Raw genomic sequence first — 22,206 nt, 5'->3', positions numbered from 1 at the left:
ACTACCTCACAAATTTCCTAATCATCACAAAAATCTGCCACAAAAAAAAGTAATATACATATCTTCTAAAACCATATTTGAATCTTCCAATCTCTTTGCTTTGGATAGCCCATCTATGAGTGTTGTGTAAGTATATTGATCAGAAATCATGACCTTTATAACACCCGTGTTCAAGACTAGTTTAGCTTTATATTTTTAGGAGGTAAAGATGGAGTTTTGGGGGAAAACCTGTGGCACGACATGGTGCAAGGATGCCCACAGTGTGGGATTAAATAAAAGCACATATATTTTGTTGGACCGCCACAACGTGGGCAAGGGTTGCCACTGTGTGGTAGCTGTTGTAACAATTGGTAAAAATTAGTCGGTGTTCGATGGTCAAACCACCACGAACCGCTATTTATTAAGGACCAATTGTGTGTAATCTTATGTTTATAATGTATATTAAAGATATCATATTCATAATTACTTTCAGAATGTCTCAAGCTACTAAAATCATCTATCGTTGAAGATCGAATCGAAAATCACCGAAAATTAATTTTAGAGTAAATTACACCAATGGTCCCTATGGTTTAGGGTAATTTGCGTGTTTGGTCCCTAACTTGTTTTTTAGCTCGAAAGGTCCCTACTGTTTGTTTTTTTTACGTGTTTGATCCATGTCTTACCTAAAAAGACTATTTTGCCCTTGATTTTTTTTATTTACTTCAATAAATACACCCCCAACCCCACCCCCTCACCTTACCTTACCTACCTCACCATTTTTTCCTATTTAAATAATAGTCTTTTAGCATAGCAAACGAGCAGATCATTTCAGCATAACAACATTATATATATCAGGATACAAATCTAACAGATCACTATAGCATAGCAGCATCTTACATACCAGGATAACAATTTAACAGATCACTTCAGCATAGGAACATCCTACATACTAGGATACAGATCTAACATATCACTACAACATAACAACATCCTACACATCAAGATATAGATCTAACAGATCATTACAGTATAGTAACATACTCGATACAAGGATACAGATCTAGCAGGTCACTACAACATAGCAACATACTAAATATTACCGCACCAAGAATAGATAACCATATATACTCAGAGGTAAGATAGCCACCCGGACATGTGGTCCTACTCTAGAACCACAACGAAACAAGGAACATGTGAGAGAGCCTAGACCAAGAGTCCTCAGTCTATCCTACATGACTATATACAGTCCATAAGGCATCCTTCTATTAACATATAACCAGAACTAGTGGGCTGACATTGGTGCCTTCGACCTACGGTACAATGAACTGAAACTCACCTGAAATGAAGGAACCGGAGAACATTGTGATACGCTCCCTGATACACTGCTTGCTCCCGCAAATCCACTAACATTAGAACCATATAAAATCTTATTCACCAGTTAAAACCCTCTAGTTTGACCTAAAGTCAAACTTGGTCAAAAGTCGGTGGTCAACGGAGTCAACAAAAGTCAAAGCCCAAGGTTGGTTGAGAACACCCCTCTATAGGTCACCTATCCATCCGAATGACCAATTCTTAAACACAATCCAAAATACCCAAAATACCCTTAGATCAAACTTGTTCAAATTCAGGTAAAACTCAAAATTCCAAAAAGTCAACTAAGTCAACCCAACTGAGTATGCCCAGCGTACTCATCTGTATGTCCAGCGTACTCGATGGTTGACCAGGTACATGCTTGTTGATTGTGTACGCACGTCGTACGCCTTGTACGCCTAACGTACGCAACTGACTGCCAATCCACTCATTAAGAGCTTAATCCTTAAGCCCTTAAGTCCAATTTCAAAATCTAAGTCCAAAATGATGTTGTTGACCATAAAGTTTCCAATTTTATGATCTTACATGGCCATCAAGTGCCCAACACCAAAGATCATGTTATGTCGCATGTTTTTTCGTTTGAGACACTTTTTTTGCTCTTTTTTTTATACATTTTCTAATCGGACATACAAGTATTGTGTTTTTGTTAACTTTTGGTTATTATTTGTTGATGTAACACTTCTAAAAACTAGTTATATTTGATATAAATCTATATATATATATATATATATATATATATATATATATATATATATATATATATATATATATATATGGTAATATAATTATAAATTAATACAAAATCGCCGCCTTACATCACGCCTTGAAAAACGCCATGGCTCGCCATAACTCGTTAAGCTTGAGGCTCGGCCTTGCCGCCACGCCACACCTCACGCCTTTTAGAACCTTGGTTCTAATCATTTTCCACAACATAATTCTATCATGTCTTGACTAATTGGAGTTACAGAGAAGTGTAGTGAGAATAAAGAAAGATTTTAGGGTTTGAGTAGTATCAATTTGATGAATCAATCGATTAAAAACATGGAGAAGGTGATTGGGGTCGACAAGTTTGGTTCTGGTGAAGACCATGTTGAGTCAGAGATGGCGTAGCAGTGACCGTTGTTGATATCGACGAAAGAGGTTGGCGTGTTAGTGGTGATGTCGACATGCCTTTAGTGGAGCTTAACAGAGAGGTGGATAATAAAGGAAACAATATCTACCTTCTTCCATAATATAGCTTGTGTAACAGCCTGGATTCCCAGGTATTATTCATTCTTATATTTTTTTTGGTATTTTGTGAGGAGACTCGACGAGATGGAGCTCAAACTCGCCGAGTAGGATCGCGGTTTTGGACGCGGGTTCGCGTCTGGACTCGGTGAGTCCAAGGAGTGGACTTGGCGAGTCCACGCTGTTTAATGAAACCCTAATTCCCCGGGTTTGGAGCCTATTTAAGGGCACTTATAGCCTCCTATTGCGGCTACCAGTCCCCTGAGAGAACCCTAAGAGAGCTAATTCGTTTTGGGAGAGAGGAAGTCACTTTTAGGCCTTTGTATTCCTTGTTTAGCAAGAAGAAGGTGGCAAGAGCAAGGAGGAGGTGGGATTCCAGCAGATCCAGAGTCCAGAGGCTTCATTTTGAGGTAATGGTTCGAATCTCCTTCAGTTTTAGGGTTGATCTTTAGAGTTAGGGTTTTATAACCCCTTTGGAGAGTGATTATGTGAAGCAAATGGTCCCTCTTCGAGTTTGTGCCTTGGATCTGGACTCAAAGAGGTCCAGAGACCCTAATCCTTGGATCTTTTTGGGTTATTATGGAGTCATTGGACCTAGGTGGTTATTTTTGGGACCAAATCTCCTTTTGATGCCTTGTGGGGGTTATACAAGCATCAAATTTCAAACTTTACGTGACATTCATGCTTGGGAAGGCCATATCTATGGTTTGGGAAAGCAGATCTGACCTCAAAAGGTCAATAGAGTTTGTGCATGGCATGAACTCGCCGAGTTGTTCTTGAGACTCGGCGAGTAGGGTTGGGGTTTCACGTAAAGTGTTCAGCGAGTAGACTCACCGGGTTGGGGGATGGCCCAGTGAGTCAGGAGAGTCAGTATGGGGCTGAGTCAAGCCGGAACTCGCCGAGTTGTTCTTGAGACTCGGCGAGTTGAGTCGTGGTGGCCCCGCGATTCATGCCAGGTGGAACTCGTCGAGTTAGGGAAATACTCGACGTGTCAAGAGAGGATCCGAGGGAGTCAGTGAACACGTATAGACTCGCCGAATCGCTTTGGTGCACTCGCCGAGTCCGGTCAAAGTTGACCGTTGACCAGAGTCGACCAGTGTTGACTTGATAGGGTTAATCAACCTTAGTTGTGAAAGTGTTAATTAGAGATATATTGTATTATAGGAGGATTATAGCTCGGGGGATCGAGCACGAGTGATTTCAGGGATTTGCGAGTTATCGAGATACGCGAGGTGAGGCTTCTCACTATACTTTACCTTGAGTAGGTAACTAGAGTTATGTGATGTAGTGTTTGTATGCTATATATGTGTTATGTGTTGCACTGCATTATTCTATGTGATTTATGCTGTGCATGTTTACAGAGTTAGAACCTGAGGGTTCATAGAGTTTGGGTGCATGGACCCACAGAGTTATAGCCTCGAGTGGCTAATATGTGTTATATGTGGTATTTTGGGGAACTCACTAAGCTTTTTGCTTACAGTGTATGGTGTTATTTGTTTCAGGTACTAGTGATGACCGTGGGAAGGCGTCGGCTTGATCAATACACACACACACGAGATTTTTATGTTATGAGATCTTGGGATTTTTATATGGCATAAATTGAGTTTCAAACTTTGATGTTTTATGAATATTGAATGAATTATGGTTTTTATAAAAGGCGAAAAATTGTTTGAAATTTACGGTGTTACAGCTTGAGGGCATTTTAGTCCTTTCATAATGTTAGTAATTAAGCTTAACGGATGGTAATAGTCTCAAAGGTCACCAACAGTGTTTAGTACTGTAAACGACTTGAACAAATACAAATGAGGGTTTGTTCATGGTCATGTTCATTTAAGTTAGCCGAACAAACGAACATGTTTTCTTGTTCATGTTTGTGAACATACTAAACAAACATAACCAAATGGAAACAAACAAACATAATTGAACATATATGAACATAAACAAACATATAATAGAGTAATGTAATAAAAAACAATTGAACATGTATGCACATAAAAGAAACTTAAATGAACGAGCATAAATGAAAATAAACGAACAACACAAATGAACGTTTATGAATATAATTAAACGAACGAGACAATTGTTCATGTTCGTTCGTTTAACTAAATTATCGTTTGTTTAGTTAAACGAACGAACATGAACAATGGTCACGTTCGTTTAATTATATTCATAAACGTTCATTTGTGTTGTTCGTTTATTTTCATTTATGCTCGTTCATTTAAGTTTCTTTTATGTGCATACATGTTCAATGTTTTTTGCAGGGGCGGAGCTTCAACATTTGATTTGGGGGGACCAGAAGTATAATATGTATAAAAATCGATGAAAAGGGGGGCATGGCCAAAATTTGTATATTTTTGGGCCTAATATGTACAAAATTAAAGTAGAAGGACTATATATAACAAAAAAATCAGGGGGGGCCACAGCCCCCCCCCCCCCCCCCAGCCCCTATAAAGCTCCGCCCTTGTTTGTTCATAAATGAGCTTCATGCCAAACGATTCTTGGAAAAGTTATTGGAACGGCCGTGCTAGTGTTACCAAAAATCCTGAACCATTAATAGCAAAAAAGCTAATACTGGGATCAAAATTTAGAATTTTGGTAAACAAAAGGAACCAAAACTATATTTTACATCAAGCACGATATAAAAAATATAAAATTTTGATATAAAACAAATTAAGTCTCATCTGATAACTAAAACATAAAATTTTCCTGGTTAAATAAAAAAGGTTCCAAATTATACTGGTTTTTATAAAATTCGGAGCCGGAGTAAATAATGAAATTTGGAGGTGTATATATAAGGATAAATAATTTACAAATTAGCATAATAGATAGGGCAAAACAAAATTCTAAGGATATATTATCAAAATTTAAGGTTCTGGAGGCGAGAACGTTGAATACAGAAATCTAGGGACTAGATATTGAAACTCCACAACTTGAGTAAATACATAAAGGAAATTATAACTACTTTCTCATTAATTTAATCCCCTCGATAACTGATCTAGAGAATTGAGAGAAAGAAGTCAACGCTAGAGGAAAGGTATCGATCCACGCTGAAACAAACTAGAGGAAGAACGCTATGAAAATTGAAGTACGTATAAGCTTGCCAATAAGTTGACTGCAGAAAAGGAGTCTACTAGGTATTGCTGAGAATTTGAGGTACGTTCCTCAAGCTGATAACTTGATGAAGTTTAAGTCATCGATAATGAAATTGAAGTGTTAATGAATTTTATATGAGTTACAAATTAAATTATCAACGAGTTAAAAAATGTCGATCTGGAATGTGAGAAGCGTATTTTGGCCCAAATTAGTCAAACGTTGTGAAGTTTTTAATTCCTATTGTTAGATGATTAAATTAAAGAATATGTGAAGTTAATATGCTGATTTGTATGTTATAAGGGTATGTAATTGGAGGGGATGAGTCTTATGATGTTTATATGTGTTGTGGAATGTGGATACAAAAAGGAAAATCGAATAGGGGACGGGGCATTTAAAGTTTAAACTATCCTTTGACTGGGGATTGGTCCATCTGCTGTGTATTTTAAAATCGTGTATTGCTACGATTAAGCACCAGGTAATTGGGGTATTTATCATTAGTGCATAACATTGTAATCAGATCGAAGATACACTTTTTGGATTGGGATAAAAGAATAAGAACGGATAAAAGAAGGAAATTAGTTGTATCTAAGAACTTGTCAACTCTCTATCTCCCACCAAAAGTTTCTTACAAAAAAATTGGTCGTCCCCTACTCCCCTCTCTAATCCGTGTACACACACACACACACCCACACATCTCAGCACTCCTAACTAACCTGAAAAGGCTGAAACTGACACTCTCTTGCACTCTTCAGGCCTAAACCAAGTGTCACCACCTCCTCAATTATCATCTATTTGACGTGGTACAATGACAGATCTACCCCTCTTCAGTCTTTCGCTTTCTTGAATATGTGAACCGTATTTGTTGCTTATCAATTCCCTGCCCAAAACCTTCACCTTGTCCTCAAGGTGGAAATGAGGAAATTGCATATCCAATGCTTCAAAATCCTCCCACGAAGCTTCAAACAATGGTAAATCATGCGATTTGATTTACCACATGCGTTCCAGCTCTTGCATCAGCTGTGGAGGAATAAGGTTTGATGAAATGCATCGACTAATAGCTCTATACAAATGGAAAATAATGAATGCATGATGCATTGATTATATGAACTGGGAACCTATTTATATAAAGCATGATAATCGATGCAAATCTCCAACCCCATCCTTCTTTTTCACTAGCAAAAATGGGTTTGAGAAAGCCCCCCATCTATACTGAATCATTCCCGCCTCTTACAACTCTGTTACCAGCTTTTCTTTCAATCTTTCTACATTATGTTTTTGAAATTAGGATATCAATACGGACGGATATTTAGTGGTTCTTTTAAGTCCTTCAATACAATTTCATGTTTACATCCGCAATCGGATGGTAACCCTTTGGGGATTTGAAATACTTCATCAAATGCGTCCAATACCCCCGATCTCCTTAGAACATACTATCGTTTCTTCATAGTGTGCCTCCATATTCGTTTTCCATAAACTTTTTTATGAGACCACGGATCTCCCTAATGACGTGTTCCCTCTCAACGTTACATGTTCACTTCTCTACTCAAACTTCATTCCCTATGTTTTCCATTTTACTTGAATCGAACCTAATGAAGCCAACTATTGAATCCCCATGACAATGCAAGCCAACGAGCAACGAGGGAAGAAATCGTTTAGCATTTTGATCCCTTTCATCCAAAGTTTTATGGATTTACACACGCCTTCGCCTTCTACCGTCTCTCCACTCCCATTGGAGGGTACTCCAGATTGCTAATCCCGCCTTTTCCACTAAAATTTCATTAAAGTGTAAGTTATGGGATGCCCCACTATCAATTTGTACCACCAACTATTTGTTTCCCCACCATGAATCCTCCTACTAAATTTAAGGACACTTTTATGTCACCGTTTTCCTTGATAGAGAGATAGAGAGGTGGATTTCTTTTACGAGCCAAAAAATTAAAAGTAAGCGATTTAGAAGATCATAATGCATGTTTTGGCACTAACATGAAACTTTATTGTCTATTTTGTATTAAAATTAACAATGTTGATGAGGTCCAAAAAAGTTAAAACATCGTTGCATAAATAAGTATCTAACCCTTTTATTATTAGTCATAATAACAATAATAATGCTAATAACTTTAAGATAATTTGAATTGTAGAACTTTGCGCCTCATCATGTTTTGTATACCTAGAAAATGATGTGGAGGATGAAATGACAACAACTTGTGCCAAAATATCATCTTATAAGATTTTAGATTACAAATTGGTTAATTTCGGTTAATAAAATGTAAGTTTTTTGCTAATGTGGATAATAAATAAAGTGCCTTTCTTATATTGGCATATCATGCATTAATCTGAAATCAACTCGATTCATCTTATTTTTAAAGCTTTTGGGAAATTGGAATTCTTTTGGAAACTCAAATCTCTCTCCATATGTGTGTGTGTGTATTATAGCTATCTAGCTCAACAAGTCAACATGTCAAGCGGTGAGATATTTCTTGAGCTTTCATTAATTGGAAATTTCTTGGAAACTCATCTCTCTCTCTCTCTCTCTCTCTCTCTCTCTCTCTCTCTCTCTCTTTCTACAGACATAGTTTGTTTCATTGAGGTGCTGGAACTGCATACATTCTCTCACAACAAATCAACATACTAATGGCATCTTCATCATCATCTCCGGCCTTTTCTTCTCAATCATGGAATCATGACGTTTTCCTAAGCTTTAGAGGAGAAGATACTCGCAAGACGTTTGTGGATCATCTCTACACAGCTCTTGTACAAAAAGGGATATACACTTACAAAGACGAGACACTTCCTCGGGGCGAATTGATCAATCCATCTCTTATGAAGGCTATAGAAGAGTCACAGATTGGCGTCATCGTATTCTCTGAAAACTATGCAGATTCTTCATGGTGCTTAGATGAACTTGCACATATCATGAAATGCAAAGATACGAGAGGCCAAATAGTTATACCCATATTTTATGGCGTTGATCCATCTGAAGTTCGAAAACAGAAACAAAAATATGGAGAAGCATTTGTTAAGCATGAGTTGGAGAACAAAACAAAGGTTGAATCATGGAGAAAAGCACTTGTGGATGCAAGTAACATTTCTGGATGGGAACCAAAGCACATTGCGAACGGGTAATCTTCTTTCTCTTTCTGCACTGTTTATGCTTAAATCATGTGTGCTCTATCAGCAGCAACCTCAACCAAAACTCCAGCATATCCTGGTCTACCTGAACTGTTATAGACTTAATTGAGTTCTAATTCTAATTTTAATTCTGTATTTAATCCCTTGCTTCAATTTACAACAACAAACCCATCTTGCTTTACTTTTAACTATTTGATATCATTTGCTTTTCCTAAGAAAATAGTTACAAACTACTTGTGCTATTGACTTTACAACTTCTAAGAAATATAAAGGGTGATTAATACTCCTTTTCTTCATTTTAATGGAGCATGGAGCATAAAGCAAATTTACCTCTATTGTAATGTGAGCATGTTTGAATTATTGTTGTATGTCCAAATTTCAACATGTAGGCATGAATCAGAGGTTATCATAGAAATTGTTGAAAAAATTTCACAGAGGTTGCAGCTAGTAAGTCCAAGCACAAATACCAACCTTATTGGAATAGCGTCTCGTGTGCAAAGTTTGAAATTGAAGTTACAAATTGGTTCAGGTGGTGTGCGGATGATTGGAATATGGGGTGTTGGAGGTGGTGGTAAGACTACTCTTGCATCTTCTGTTTATGAGGAAATATCTAGAAAGTTTGATGGTTGTTGCTTTCTAGAAAATATCTGGGAGAAATCAAGTAAGAAAGGGTTAGAAGAATTGCAACAAAAAATTCTTTATGGTGTTTTGAGAGAGAAGATAGTGCAGGTAGAGAGAGTTGAGGAAGGAAAACACATCGTAGAAAGGTGCTGATTGTTCTTGATGATGTCGATCAGCTTGACCAATTAAAAGCTTTAGCTGAATCACATGATTGGTTCGGTGAAGGAAGCCGAATAATAATCACAACAAGAGATGTACATGTAATATCAACTACTGCGCCTAGAGTAGATGAGATACACAATATTAGTTTGTTAAACGATGATGAGGCTATGGAGCTCTTTTGCAAGCATGCACCATGTGGTCACAAACATAAAAAAGATTATGAGCTCCTTTCAAAAAGTGTGGTTTCTTATGCTGGTGGACTCCCATTAGCACTTACAGTTCTTGGTTGTTTTCTATGTGGAAAAGACATTAATGGGTGGAGGAGTGCAATAGCCAGATTGAAAGACATCCCAGATACAAATATTGTGGAAAAGCTAAAAATCAGCTTTGATGGACTTACAGTGGTTGAGAAAGAGTTGTTTCTTGATATTGCATGTTTCTTTAGAGGTCGGTATAAAAATGAAGGGATAATGTCGATGCTTGATGCTTGTGGTTTTTACCCTGATATAGGCATAAAGGTGTTGTTAGAAAAGGCGCTCATAACTATTTCAGATGGAATGTTTGATATGCATGATTTGGTGCAAGAAATGGGACACTACATTGTTAGAGGGGAACACCCTGAGAATCCAGAAAAACATAGTAGAGTTTGGAAGAAGGAAGATGTTCTAAAAATTTGTGCTATGGATGTGACGACGGTAATGCTTAAGCTATCTTTACATGCTATATATGTATGGTTTGGAAGAAGAGAATCCTGACATCATTTTGCGTCTATTACAGGAACTTGACATCATTAAAGCAGTAAGATTTGAATGCAATAGCCATGATCTAGTAGAACTTCCTTCGGTTGCAAACCTGAAAAACCTCCGGTGGATTGATTGGAGAGGTGATCTTGCAAGTCCATTTTCTACTAACTTTCCACCATGGGAGCTTCGTTGTTTGATATTGGATGACATCTCGCAGAAACGACTTTGGAGGGGTTATAAGGTAATTCTTATACTCTATCTAAATAACAAATTAAAACAAAGTGGATGAATAATCATAGACCTGACTTGCCTAATTCAGAGAGCAAAGTATAAATAGTTATATGGATACGAGCACATAGTTATGTCACTGGTCATTGGTGTCATTAAGCAATATCACTTGTAGTAAACCTCTATTTTTATTTGATAATCGTGTTTCTGGTTTTTAGCCTGGTTTTATTTTTTTAGTTTGATGGACGGCGAATTGTTATATATGGGATTATCTTCTTTTTTTTGCTGAGAAATATTAAATTGTTAGAGGAATAAATGTGATGATTGAACTGTAAGCTCAACATTACATGCCATGCACAATTAAACTATTAAACAATCTGATTATAAACATAAGGCTGATACAAATCAGAAATAGAATGCAAAGAGAAACCGAAAACGTTCCTGTAATTCGATAAACAAGGGTCTCCAAAAGTCTAAGACTCAAAATGTTTATTCCATAATCTTAAGAACGATCCTAAGGTCATAATTGTAATCTTTGTCAAGCCTACTTACAAAAATTAAAAACATACCAAAATAAAAAGATAACTATTAAGAAAATACTAATCTTAATTAATATATAAAAGATAACCCTCTTTATTTGTGGCGCTGATAAACATGACCAAAACAACCAGTTTTATCATTACTCCCCACCCAAACAAGCACCTTGTCCTCAAGGTTGAAATCTGGAAACTGTTATCGAACCACCTCGGGTCTTCATGGTGTGTGCCGGGGCGAGTCATACGGTAGATCCAACCATAAGCATCGTCCCCTTCAAAGATAGGTTCCTTCAGTTTCTTTAAATCATCCACGAGATGACCTTGGCCCTTGGCCTTGTCTTCCTCATGCATTTTCCTTGTACATGAATCTTCATCATCCGAGAATCCAAGGATCCAAACTCTAATGAGGGTTCCTTGACTTCAGAATCCTTGTTCCATTTTTGACTATCCTCTGCCACAGTAAAGTTTTTGATGGCTTTCAGAATATCCCCAAATTGCTGAGAATTTTCCTTCCTAGTTGCTTCAGCCTCTTCATGGATTGTCAACTTTTGCTGTGCTGTTGGACATCTCGATATGAGAATCCGCTGTGAACAGTGTCGTGTCAACAATTCTTCTGATGAACAGATCATCATGAACAATATTTCCAATGAAATAGTTCTTGAATTAACAATGATTCTGCCAGAATCGTTGCTCTGATACCAATTTGATACGAACTACAAAAAAAGAAGCACAAAAAAACCAAAAATGTACCGGTAACTCGAAAACAGTGGTCTAGAAAAGTCTAAGACTCAAAATGTTTATTTCATAATCATAAAATCAATCCTCAGACCATACTTATAATGTTTGTCAAATCCTACTTACCAAAAACAAAAACATACCAAAATAAAAAGATAACTATTAAGGAAATACTAATCTTAATTGAATATAAAAGATAACCTTCTGTATTTTGTTAGAATTTAGGGATAAAAGATTGTTTGGAATTCGAGAACCGTGAAAACACTTTCAAATTGAAGTATTTCAGTGGTACTCCCGAAATCTCAATTGGATAAGACTCAGGAAAAATGCAAGAAAAAAGAATGAGATTGTTATGGTTTTCTGAAAACCGACATGAAACTGTCACAAGGCAGTTTCCAAACTGTCTCTAAATTATCACAAAACCGGTTTTAGATAAGGGTTATTAGACAAGTTATATTAGTATATATAGAGTTAGGTTCAAATGTTTTCACTATCTATTGTGTGCATGTATGACTGACTCTGGACCAAACATTTTAGTTATTTTAAGAAAGTAATTAATACATATTAAATGCTGAAGATGTAATTAATACCTATTATATCTTCAACATGTAATATACATTAATTACTTTCTTAAAATAACTAAAATGATTGGTCCAGAATCAGTCATACATGCACACAATAGATAGTGAAAACAAAATAACCTAACCCTATATCTATATATATATATATATATATATATATATATATATATATATATATATATATATACCTCATGTATTATGTTATCATCAATAATACAATACGTTTACATCACATTTATTGTGGTATCAGAGCCTACCATAGTCGGATCCTCCTAGGGTTACAACCCTAGCCGCCTACAATTAGATCTGCCCGTCAGGTATTGTTCTTCATAAATGATTATATCGACGACCATTACTCCCTTCTCTACAATCGAGAAGACCTCACATAACTCTCATAAGTTTCCTTTTACCCTCTCTCCTAACAATTATGGTTTCTGGAAAACAATGATCCAGCCTTTTGTATTTAGCAACAGTCTTTTTCATTATGTTGATGACACTATTCCATGTCCCACTCCTACCCTACCGGCCACAGACAAAGCCGTTACTAAACCATACCGAACCCGTCTTACGTTGCATGGCTGGCCAATGATGCCTATGTGCACACACTCCTGTTATCTACCATCTCTGAAGCATCTTATCTTCATGCACAAGGAACGACAACAAAGGATCTTTGGCTCTCTCTATAACGAGCCTATTCCATGTCCCACTCCTACCCTACCACCCTTCTTACTCGGCAAGTTCCCACCTCTTTCCAAGAATTGAATGGACTCCTCGCTGACCATGACTTCATGGTCAAGAAAAATATGCCCACTGTAACACCGGTTCAAGCTTTTGCCACCACAGCCAAAACCCGCTCCACTACTGCATCTTCATCTGCACCTGATACATTACAAGCTCTTCAACAACTCGTGTCACAATTGGGTCTTCAACTTCAACCAGCCCCTTCCACATCACCTCAATCATTTGACGCCAACTGGTCTTCATCTTCTCGAGGTTGCGGCTCAAACAATCTTTGTGGTAGCGGTAGCTATTCTCAATCATCAGGAGGAACTCATAACCAATTCTCTTGGGCTTCTACACAAAAACGCGGTCTATGTTGCATGCAACCGTTGTGGAATTGGACATATTCCCTCTCAATGTCCTAACCGTGACCCCATCACCATTCGTCTTCATCAACAACCAACTGCTAACTTTGCTGAAAATTACTCTCAAAACACTACATGGCTTCGTGATACGGGCTCTAACAATCATGTCTCTCATGATCTGTCCTCTCTTGACAGTCACACTCCTTACTTTGGGGAGGATTCTCTTGATGTCGGCAATGGTACAGGTTTATCTATTTTACATATTGGATCTACTCGTTTTTATTCACCTTCTAAAACCTTTTCATTATACAATATTCTTCATGTTCCAACAATCAAAAGAATCTTCTTTTAGTTCAACAATTTTGTCTTGACAATGATGTTTTCTTTGAGTTTCACTTTTTTTTTGTTGTGAAGGACAATACTACCAAAACTACGCTCATGGTCTTTACTCTATCCGTCTTTCGTCTCTTCAGAGTCTTTCCAAAGTTGCGCTCACTACTTTTAAAGCCCCTTCTGACATTTGGTATCAACGGATGGGGCACCCCCATTCACAACTTTTCAATTTTATGTGTTCTATGTATTGTCTTCCTGTTTCTCATAAAATGTCTGATGCTTTTTGTAATTCATGTCATATTGGGAAATCTTGCAAGCTTCATTTATCTTCTTCCAATTTTAATCGCAAACATATTTTAGATCTTATCGTGTGTGATGTCTGGGGTTCGGCACCTGTGACCTCTTGTGACGGTCACAATTATTTCTTGTTGTTTGTTGATGACTTTTCCCGCTTTATGTGAATCTTCCCTTTTAAACGCAAATTTGATGTTTTTGAGATTTTCAAACAATTTGTTGCAGTTGTTCAACGTCAGTTTTCAACCAAGCTTAAGTCGGTTCAAACTGACTTGGGGGGTGGGGGGAGGGTGAGTTTCGAAAACTTCTTTAGTTTTTAGCTCTCTTTGCATCATTCATCCGTTGTCTTGTGCTCATACAAGTGAACAAAACGGCCTGGTTGAGCGATGCCATCGACATGTTGAAACTGGCCTGACCTTTCTCGCTCAATCGGGTTTTGCATTTGACATTGCAGTTTATCTTATCAATCGAATGCCATCTCGAACCACCTCTAATACCTCATCCTTTGAGTCCATCTTTTCACGACCCTCTGATTTTTCTTTTTTTAAAGATTTTCGGGTGTCAATGCTTTCCGCATCTTCGGCCTTATAACCAACATAAGTCATAAGATGGATTTTCGCTCCACCCCTTGTGTCTTTCTTGAGTATAGCTCCTCTCTTCATGGGTATCGGTGTTTTGATCCAACCACAGACAAGATTTACATCTCTTGTCATGTTCGTTTTCACGAAAACCACTTTCCCTTTTTGATACCTGTCACTATAAAGCCTACACCCTCCACATCTGACCCTTATATCTCCACCTACCCACTTCCCACTATTGACGATGACTCACCACCACCAGCTACTACATTAACTTCCTCACCACAAACACCACCAGCTACTACATTACCTCCTTCTCTAGTGACACCGACTGCTGCTGCTCCTCCCCTTCGTTTCACATATGCTCGCAGCAGACAGACCAGAACTGGTCAGGCTATGAATCTGTCATCATTGCCAACTACTGATGCCCCAACCGACACCTTTGCAACCCGAGTTAGAGCAGCTATGCTCCGATAGAATCCAAAACAAACGACCCGATTTGATCCAGCGGCTTTTCACACAACCACTACATCTGAACAGGAACCAAAGACCTTCTCGGCTGCTGTTAAACAACCTCATTGGCAACAAGCCATTGCTGATGAATATGAAACACTACTCAAGAATGGTACTTGGACATTTGTTCCTCGTGCACCCAAATAAAAAATTTCCAGCTTGACCCCAGACAGGGGCTTGGACCCCGCTACCAGGGGCGCTGCCCCCGGACTCCCGTTCATTTAGTGCTTCGCCCCTAAATGACAATGTACTTTGAATCTTGAACAAACTCAAACAAGTGTGCATTCCGCACCTCCCTTACTTGTTTAATGCTCATCAAGATTGTATTTGGTCAACTAATTAATCAATTACACTTAAATACGCATTGGTAATACAAATCACCAACATATTTGTGGTGCTGATAAACACGACCAAAAAGACCTATCATATTAAAGGGTTGTTTAAAAAAATCCACATCATGTCAAATAGGAATCTCCCTTCTTCAAGTTAGAGGTGTTCACGATTCAGGTCAACTAAATAACGTGTCCAGTTCATTTGTTAAAACTGGTTATTTGGATTACGTTGTTCTTTGATTTTCCGGTGAAACCAAATAAATAGCTGGTCGAATGGTTTAGTCCCAGCTTTATGTATTTTTAATGGGGGACCGCCTGAATTCCAAACTTTGCAAATATTATACTTTTTTTTCTAATATATAATTCATATGTTTTGACTTGTTTCACGTGTATATAATTTTGAATTTTACTTTAAATTCTTATTACCTTGATATACCAACTTGTTTGCACTTTTATGCAACAGAATCTGCCAAATCTGAAAATCTTGGAACTTGTTAGATTGAATAACCTAATCATGACACCAGATTTTGGTGAAATTCCAAATCTTGAAAGACTCATTCTTCGTGGATGCCGGCGTTTAAAAAAGATTCAGCCATCAATTGGACAGTTGGAAAGGCTTGTTTTCCTGTCTGTAGAATTTTGTTCCGCTCTTAAGATATTTCCACCCATTAAGCGACTAAAGAAACTCGAGACCCTTTCATTATCAGATTGCCCCAAACTTTTTAAGCTCTTGGGGATCCAACACAAAAGGAGCGGTCTACTGCATCTTCATTCGAATATTAGTGGGAAAGAAGTTGCATCCTACAAAAAGTATTCTTCAAACTTTGTTGTTACTTGTTGGACATGTGGTGGTGACACAGAAATTAAAAACCCAGCAGAGGACCTGGTTGATGTAGAAGAATGTTGTTTAGAGGAGCCTTGTTTACCTCGCAACAACAATACAGTGTTACGGTTTTTTCCCAGAGGCTTAAGAAAGTTAAATCTCTGGTACTGCAGTCTGGGAGATGAAGACATTGACTCTGCTGTTTGGGAGTTTCCCAACTTGGAAGAACTCAATCTAAAAGGAAATAAGTTTTCACGATTAAGTTTTAGTCGCTGGCGACTTCCTCGGCTCAAATGGTTGGATGTGTCATGGTGCACAGGCCTTGTAGAATTGTCAGATCTGCCATCAAGTATAGCTGTTGTTATAGCGGATGGTTGTAGCTCACTTGAAAGCTTTGGAGATACTTCAAACTGTATATGGTTGTGGAAGGTTTCACTTTGGGGGCCGAACAATCTTGGTCCACTTGTTTGTAACATATTACTACACTCCATGCTCCAGGTTTGCTTTATCTTTATGTTTTTGGAATTTCACTCTTCATATAAAACCCATAAAGAAGAATAATTGAATGTGTTTTCCATGGCAGGGACATGCTCTTGAAGATCACTTTATCAGTGTCACGCTTGATCATCAGATGATTCCAAGGGGGTTTGTAGGTAGGCTGTTTAGGGGGACAACATTTACACGGCGTCTTCCATATGATTGGTACAAAGACTTTTGTGGGTTCTTAATATGCATTGTTACCAAAGTAAGACATCAGCGTATAAATATAATCATCAGGCAGGAGGTAGATGAAGATACTCTATGTGCGCCTTGGCAGGGGTCTAGGGAAGCACTAGCAGATCCTGAATATGTTGGACGTGTGTCAATCGTAGGATATGTTTCCTTTAGTTCACTGAGGCACACAACACTGTTGAATTCTTCATACAATAGCATATCATTTTCCATTGACGGAGAGCAGCATCGGAGTGGGCTAGCAGCTAAGAGTTATGTCGGAGGTCAGCTCGTTCGTAGGGTAAGTAAAGGGGATGAGGTGAAAACAACAGATTGCTCAGAATTATTTTGGGACAAGGAAAATGAAGATGGTTCAAACACATTTACAATCCAACCACATGATTCAAAGTCTTCTGTCGAGATCTTATGGCGGCCTTACTACTACCTACAGGTCTGTAGGAAACTTATTCTTTTGCATGTTCTCATTTATTAATCAGCGGTAACATGTACTTTTTTGAAAAGTGAAAACTGAAGTCTACAAAATGACATTTCCATCGTTTCCCACTAATCCCTTGATTCTACCATTATGATTAGGTAAATGGTAGAGGAATCACTTTAGTCTCAATAATGTAGTGAGATGTTCACAAGTTTTTGGTTTTCTCAGTATTCCCTTATATTTGACCATTATGGAATTGCCTCCATTTCCCTGCTGCTTTGCCTACTATTGTAGTGTTTTTTTTTTTTTTTTTTTTTTAAGGCTTATTTCCTGTTAGCAGTTTCTTCCACCATCATTTAACTTCTTAAGCGGTGTTTGTGTTGCGGGATTCAGAACTTGTCAAGTGATTTGGTACCGGAAGGATGAAGGATTTGTGTTTGGTTGGTAGGATCTTTCAAATCCAACCAACCAAACACATTAGAGGTTCCAAATCTTACCAACCGCCAGTTTTTCCAAATAAATACGTTTTTATTTTATTTTATTTTTTTTATTTTTGGTTACTTGGTTTTTGGTTTGGTTAGTTTTCTTGGACACCCTCAGGATTTGGAATAGAACTGAAGTCCATTCATTTGGATCTGGTTTGTAAATCTTTCAAAGGATTTGACATTTATTTATGGTAAATGACAAAATTGCCCTACTTTCATAATATAAGTAGTTATCTGCTTCATTTATAATTTAATGACAATGAATTCAGATAATTATAAAAATTATTAAATTGTTTTTCTGAAAATTGATTTTTTTACAGAAACTGCATAAATACTTCAAAAAGAAAAAGACTTTTGTCACATAACATTCCAACATATAATACTTTTGTGAATTAATTCTCTACATATTCAATTGGAGATTTCATAAAAAAAAAAACTTGTTGACTTGTGGGATCATATACCTATGGTCCAAAAACTGAAGTAAAAAATTAGGAGAGGTAAATAGAATTGCTTCTGAACCTATCTATTACAGATGAGAACATGTTGTCTCTATCTGCAGAAGAAAGCCTAAAACCATGTTCCCAAAATAAAACCAAACTTACTCGTTTTAGCCTCGTTTAAATTCATTCTCGAGTTTAACTTTCATGGTTGGTTGTAATTAATTTGTATTCCATTGCAGAAAGTTGTTGTCAAAGTGGATGTACACGATCATAAAGAAAAACTGAAGGTTATGAAGGCAGTTTCCAGCCTTTCAGGTTAATATTATGTTTGTTTTGTTTTTCCTGTATTTTCACTTGAGTACCATATGTTCGACTAAACTTTGTTTTGAAATATATACAGGGATTGAATCCATAGCTTTTGACATGAATGAAAAGGAAATGACGGTGACTGGGGACGTTGATCCATTCGTTATGATCGGAAATATTAAAAAGTATTGTCATGCAGATATAGTGACCATTGGACCAGCCAAAGGTTGGTAGAAGCTCATTGCAGGGCCATCAATCTTGAAATTCTAGAAGAGTATCCCGGTGATTGTGTTATATCAGAGGTCTTAAACAATAATGGAAACGTACAAGAAAAGATGCATTAGGTACATACATGTATATTGCAATACTTTCAAGAACTCATGTGGAGAATGGTCAATGTAAAAGGAAAGATGTAGTAGGTACATGTGTATGGGATAGGCTTTGGATTAATTCGTGATACACATGGATGATATTGCTATATTTATTCATATATATATATTTTGCATTATCTTAGTATTTTTAGCTACATTTGTATTTAATTTAGGACAAAAGGTTCTTATAATGTTTAAATTTACCTCAAAAAGCTTCCAATGTGGAGGTGATCCTGGATCCACAAGCTCAAACAATCTGCTCAAGTGCTCCTCTTCTTCTTCTTCACCTTAAGACACCAAAATCTCTTTGTCAAACTAAAAACTCACCAAAACACTCAAGGGTTTCGTTTTCTAGGACAAGGAGAGGTGTAGGCCGGTTAACATTTCCAAATGAGGCTATAATGAGGTTTAAATAGGGTGAAAACCCTAAATATTATGGTTTGTCTCAGCCTTACGTACGCCCTGCGTACGTGGTTAAGTCCCACGACCACTTTTATGGCTAGTACGCTAAGTGTACCCATTGAGTACACCCCATGTACTAACCAAGGGACTAATTTTGAAAGAAATTTGCATTAGGGGCTAAAAGAGAAACTTACAAAAACTTGAATGTCACAAAAAACCCTGTTGCAAAACCACTCATTATGTCCACATAAAGCAACCATACTTTGGTTTGCTTAGCTACTTTGTGTTTCTTCTTGCTTGTTGTTGTTGGATCTTGATGATTTGAGCAACTGTTTGGCAATGGAGGTCCACATAGATGTTTGTTCCCAACATATATTGATGGACCGGTAAGTGTCTGCAGTTGATTTCCTATCAGAATTTGTCCTGACATGTTGTTTGACAAATTCAAATGGCTTAAAAAGTTCAAAGATGCCATGATCGAAGGGATCCTCCCGTTCAACTTGTTTTTTGAGAAACCAAGAGAAAATAACTGTGTCATGTTTCCAATGTTGTCTAGTATACCCCCACTCAGATGATTATTAGACAAATTCAAACCTACCAACGTAGAAAGTGTAGTTAGCTTGACCAATATTTCTCCCTTAAGTTTATTGCTTGAAAGGTCCATGTTATAAACCATTCTCCAAGTTGTTGTATATTTGAGATCAACACCTTTTATGAACTGAATCACAATCTTATCATAAACGATATCTAGATGATGCTCAAGCATTAAATGGATCACAACCATGCCATTTAAGTTTCCTACACAAATGTAACATCTCAAAAATCACAACGAATTTAAACTTTTCAAAACAACCCATTTACTAAATGAAATGTTTACATAACCATTGTTTTTAAACATTATTCAAAAAACAGAGTCTCCCAAGATAAACAACATAAAAATCAGGATGTGTAAGGTCATGTCTTCGCCTTGCCACAATCCTCTTAAGTACCTGAAACAAAACTAAAATTGTAAGCCAATGCTTACTGAGTTCCCCTAAAGTACCAGCACACAATAAACATATCATATTGTCACACCCCGAAAACCAAAGGCGGAAACATTTCCGGGGTTGACTCCACGTTGAGAATCAAATCCAATGTACATAGTAATCACAGTAAACAACCATTACATTACATATATTTGAAAGTTTTACATTTGTTTCAAAAGTAAATTGTACAAGTTTTATACATATATCATATAAACAAAAGTTGAGACGAGTCTTCTGAGCACTCCGTCTTCACCAAAAGATATCGCCAGGTACCTGTCTAACTGGGACCTGAGAATACAAGCGGTTTGAAAATCAGCATAAAGCTGGTGAGTTCATAAGATGTTTGTTTTCTGAAAATGTACCAATTTCCTTTAGTTTTCCGAAAAGGTCTGTTATCCAAGAAAATCCCATATTTTCTTATGTTAAACAGTTTAGTTATCCTTCATTACAGTTCAATTACGCGTTATATGTTAACCCCAGGAAAATCCCATATTTTCCTAAATACAAGATTGATTGAATAACACAGAGTATAGTTTAATACACAAAACTATATATTGAAAATCATGGGATTACTATCCCGAATTAGATATGAAATACTTTAATATACACGAACTGTAGATAGAAAGTAGTTTGAAAACCTTGGGACTAACATCCCGAACTAGATACAAGATAGTTTGATATACATGAAAATATAGATTGAATATCATGGGACTACCATCCCGGACTAGTTATAGATTCAGAACCATGGGATTATCATCCCGTACTAGATATAGCTTGAAATCATGGGACTATCATCCCGTACTAGATATAAGATATATACATACTAAAAACCATAGGAATAACATCCTGCACTAGATACAAGTTCAATAAACTGAAAACCATGGGACTACCATCCCGTACTAGATATGGAAACTATAGATAGAAAGTAGATATGAAATCGAATCAAAGTCAAAACCAAACCCAAAGCGATACCGTGAATAAAATTATATTAATACATATTGTGAGTCGGGTAACCATGCTGATACGACAACGAGACCTCCTTGACGCTTGTCAGACGTCGGACGATATCCAGAATTTGTCACCCCAGGCGTGCCCGCCTAACTGTAGCTAGTAGTTAAGGTGTGGGATTGTCAGTCCCGAATAGATCTATTCACAAATTCCTCGCTCTCCCTCCAGGAGACTCTGGTTACACTTCCGAGGAGGATTTACTGATCATCCATAAAGGGTAGTGACTAACTCAGAAACTAGTACTAAACTATTCACGGGGTTCTCATACGATATCAAACATATAAAAGATTATGAAACATAATACAGTGAATATAGATACATACAATGAAGCTATCTGGCAATACATTCAAATGATACAGAGATAAACTGAATCAGACATAGTTTATCTAATAACTTTATATACATATCTGTACATGATAAACGAGAACTAAAGAACCCCAAATTATTCTCATAATAATTTGATTAGTTTGGTTATTTTCTTAACTAAAATCCATTTTAGTTGTAGTTGATAAATCATCCCTTATGCTCAGCATAATACATAAGGAGTAAAAGTGTTTATAAGTTTGCCAGATATTATTTGAAACATATCAATATTATAATTCGAAAACAGTTATAGTTTGCTTGTATTCCCCCCTGAAAACATTGAAAAACACGGAAAG

General features: G+C 37.1%; 1 protein-coding gene and 1 pseudogene across 1 annotated transcript; one reads left to right on the top strand and one right to left on the bottom strand.

Annotated features, from left to right (window-relative positions):
* The first annotated feature begins 8,301 nt into the window (after positions 1-8,301).
* LOC111896091 (disease resistance protein RUN1-like) lies at positions 8,302-10,881 on the top strand (annotated as a pseudogene).
* An 8,823-nt stretch (positions 10,882-19,704) lies between these two features.
* On the bottom strand, positions 19,705-20,298 carry LOC122195381 (putative receptor like protein 25). Its single transcript, XM_042897241.2, has one exon. The coding sequence runs from the start codon at positions 20,296-20,298 to the stop codon at positions 19,705-19,707; it is 594 nt and encodes a 197-aa protein (XP_042753175.2).
* Positions 20,299-22,206: the final 1,908 nt, after the last annotated feature.

This window comes from Lactuca sativa, chromosome 8 (genome assembly GCF_002870075.4).
Source record: "Lactuca sativa cultivar Salinas chromosome 8, Lsat_Salinas_v11, whole genome shotgun sequence".
In the NCBI taxonomy this organism is placed as follows: domain Eukaryota; kingdom Viridiplantae; phylum Streptophyta; class Magnoliopsida; order Asterales; family Asteraceae; genus Lactuca; species Lactuca sativa.
Note: the sequence above shows the minus strand (reverse complement) of the source record. Positions and strands in the feature narration are given on the sequence as shown.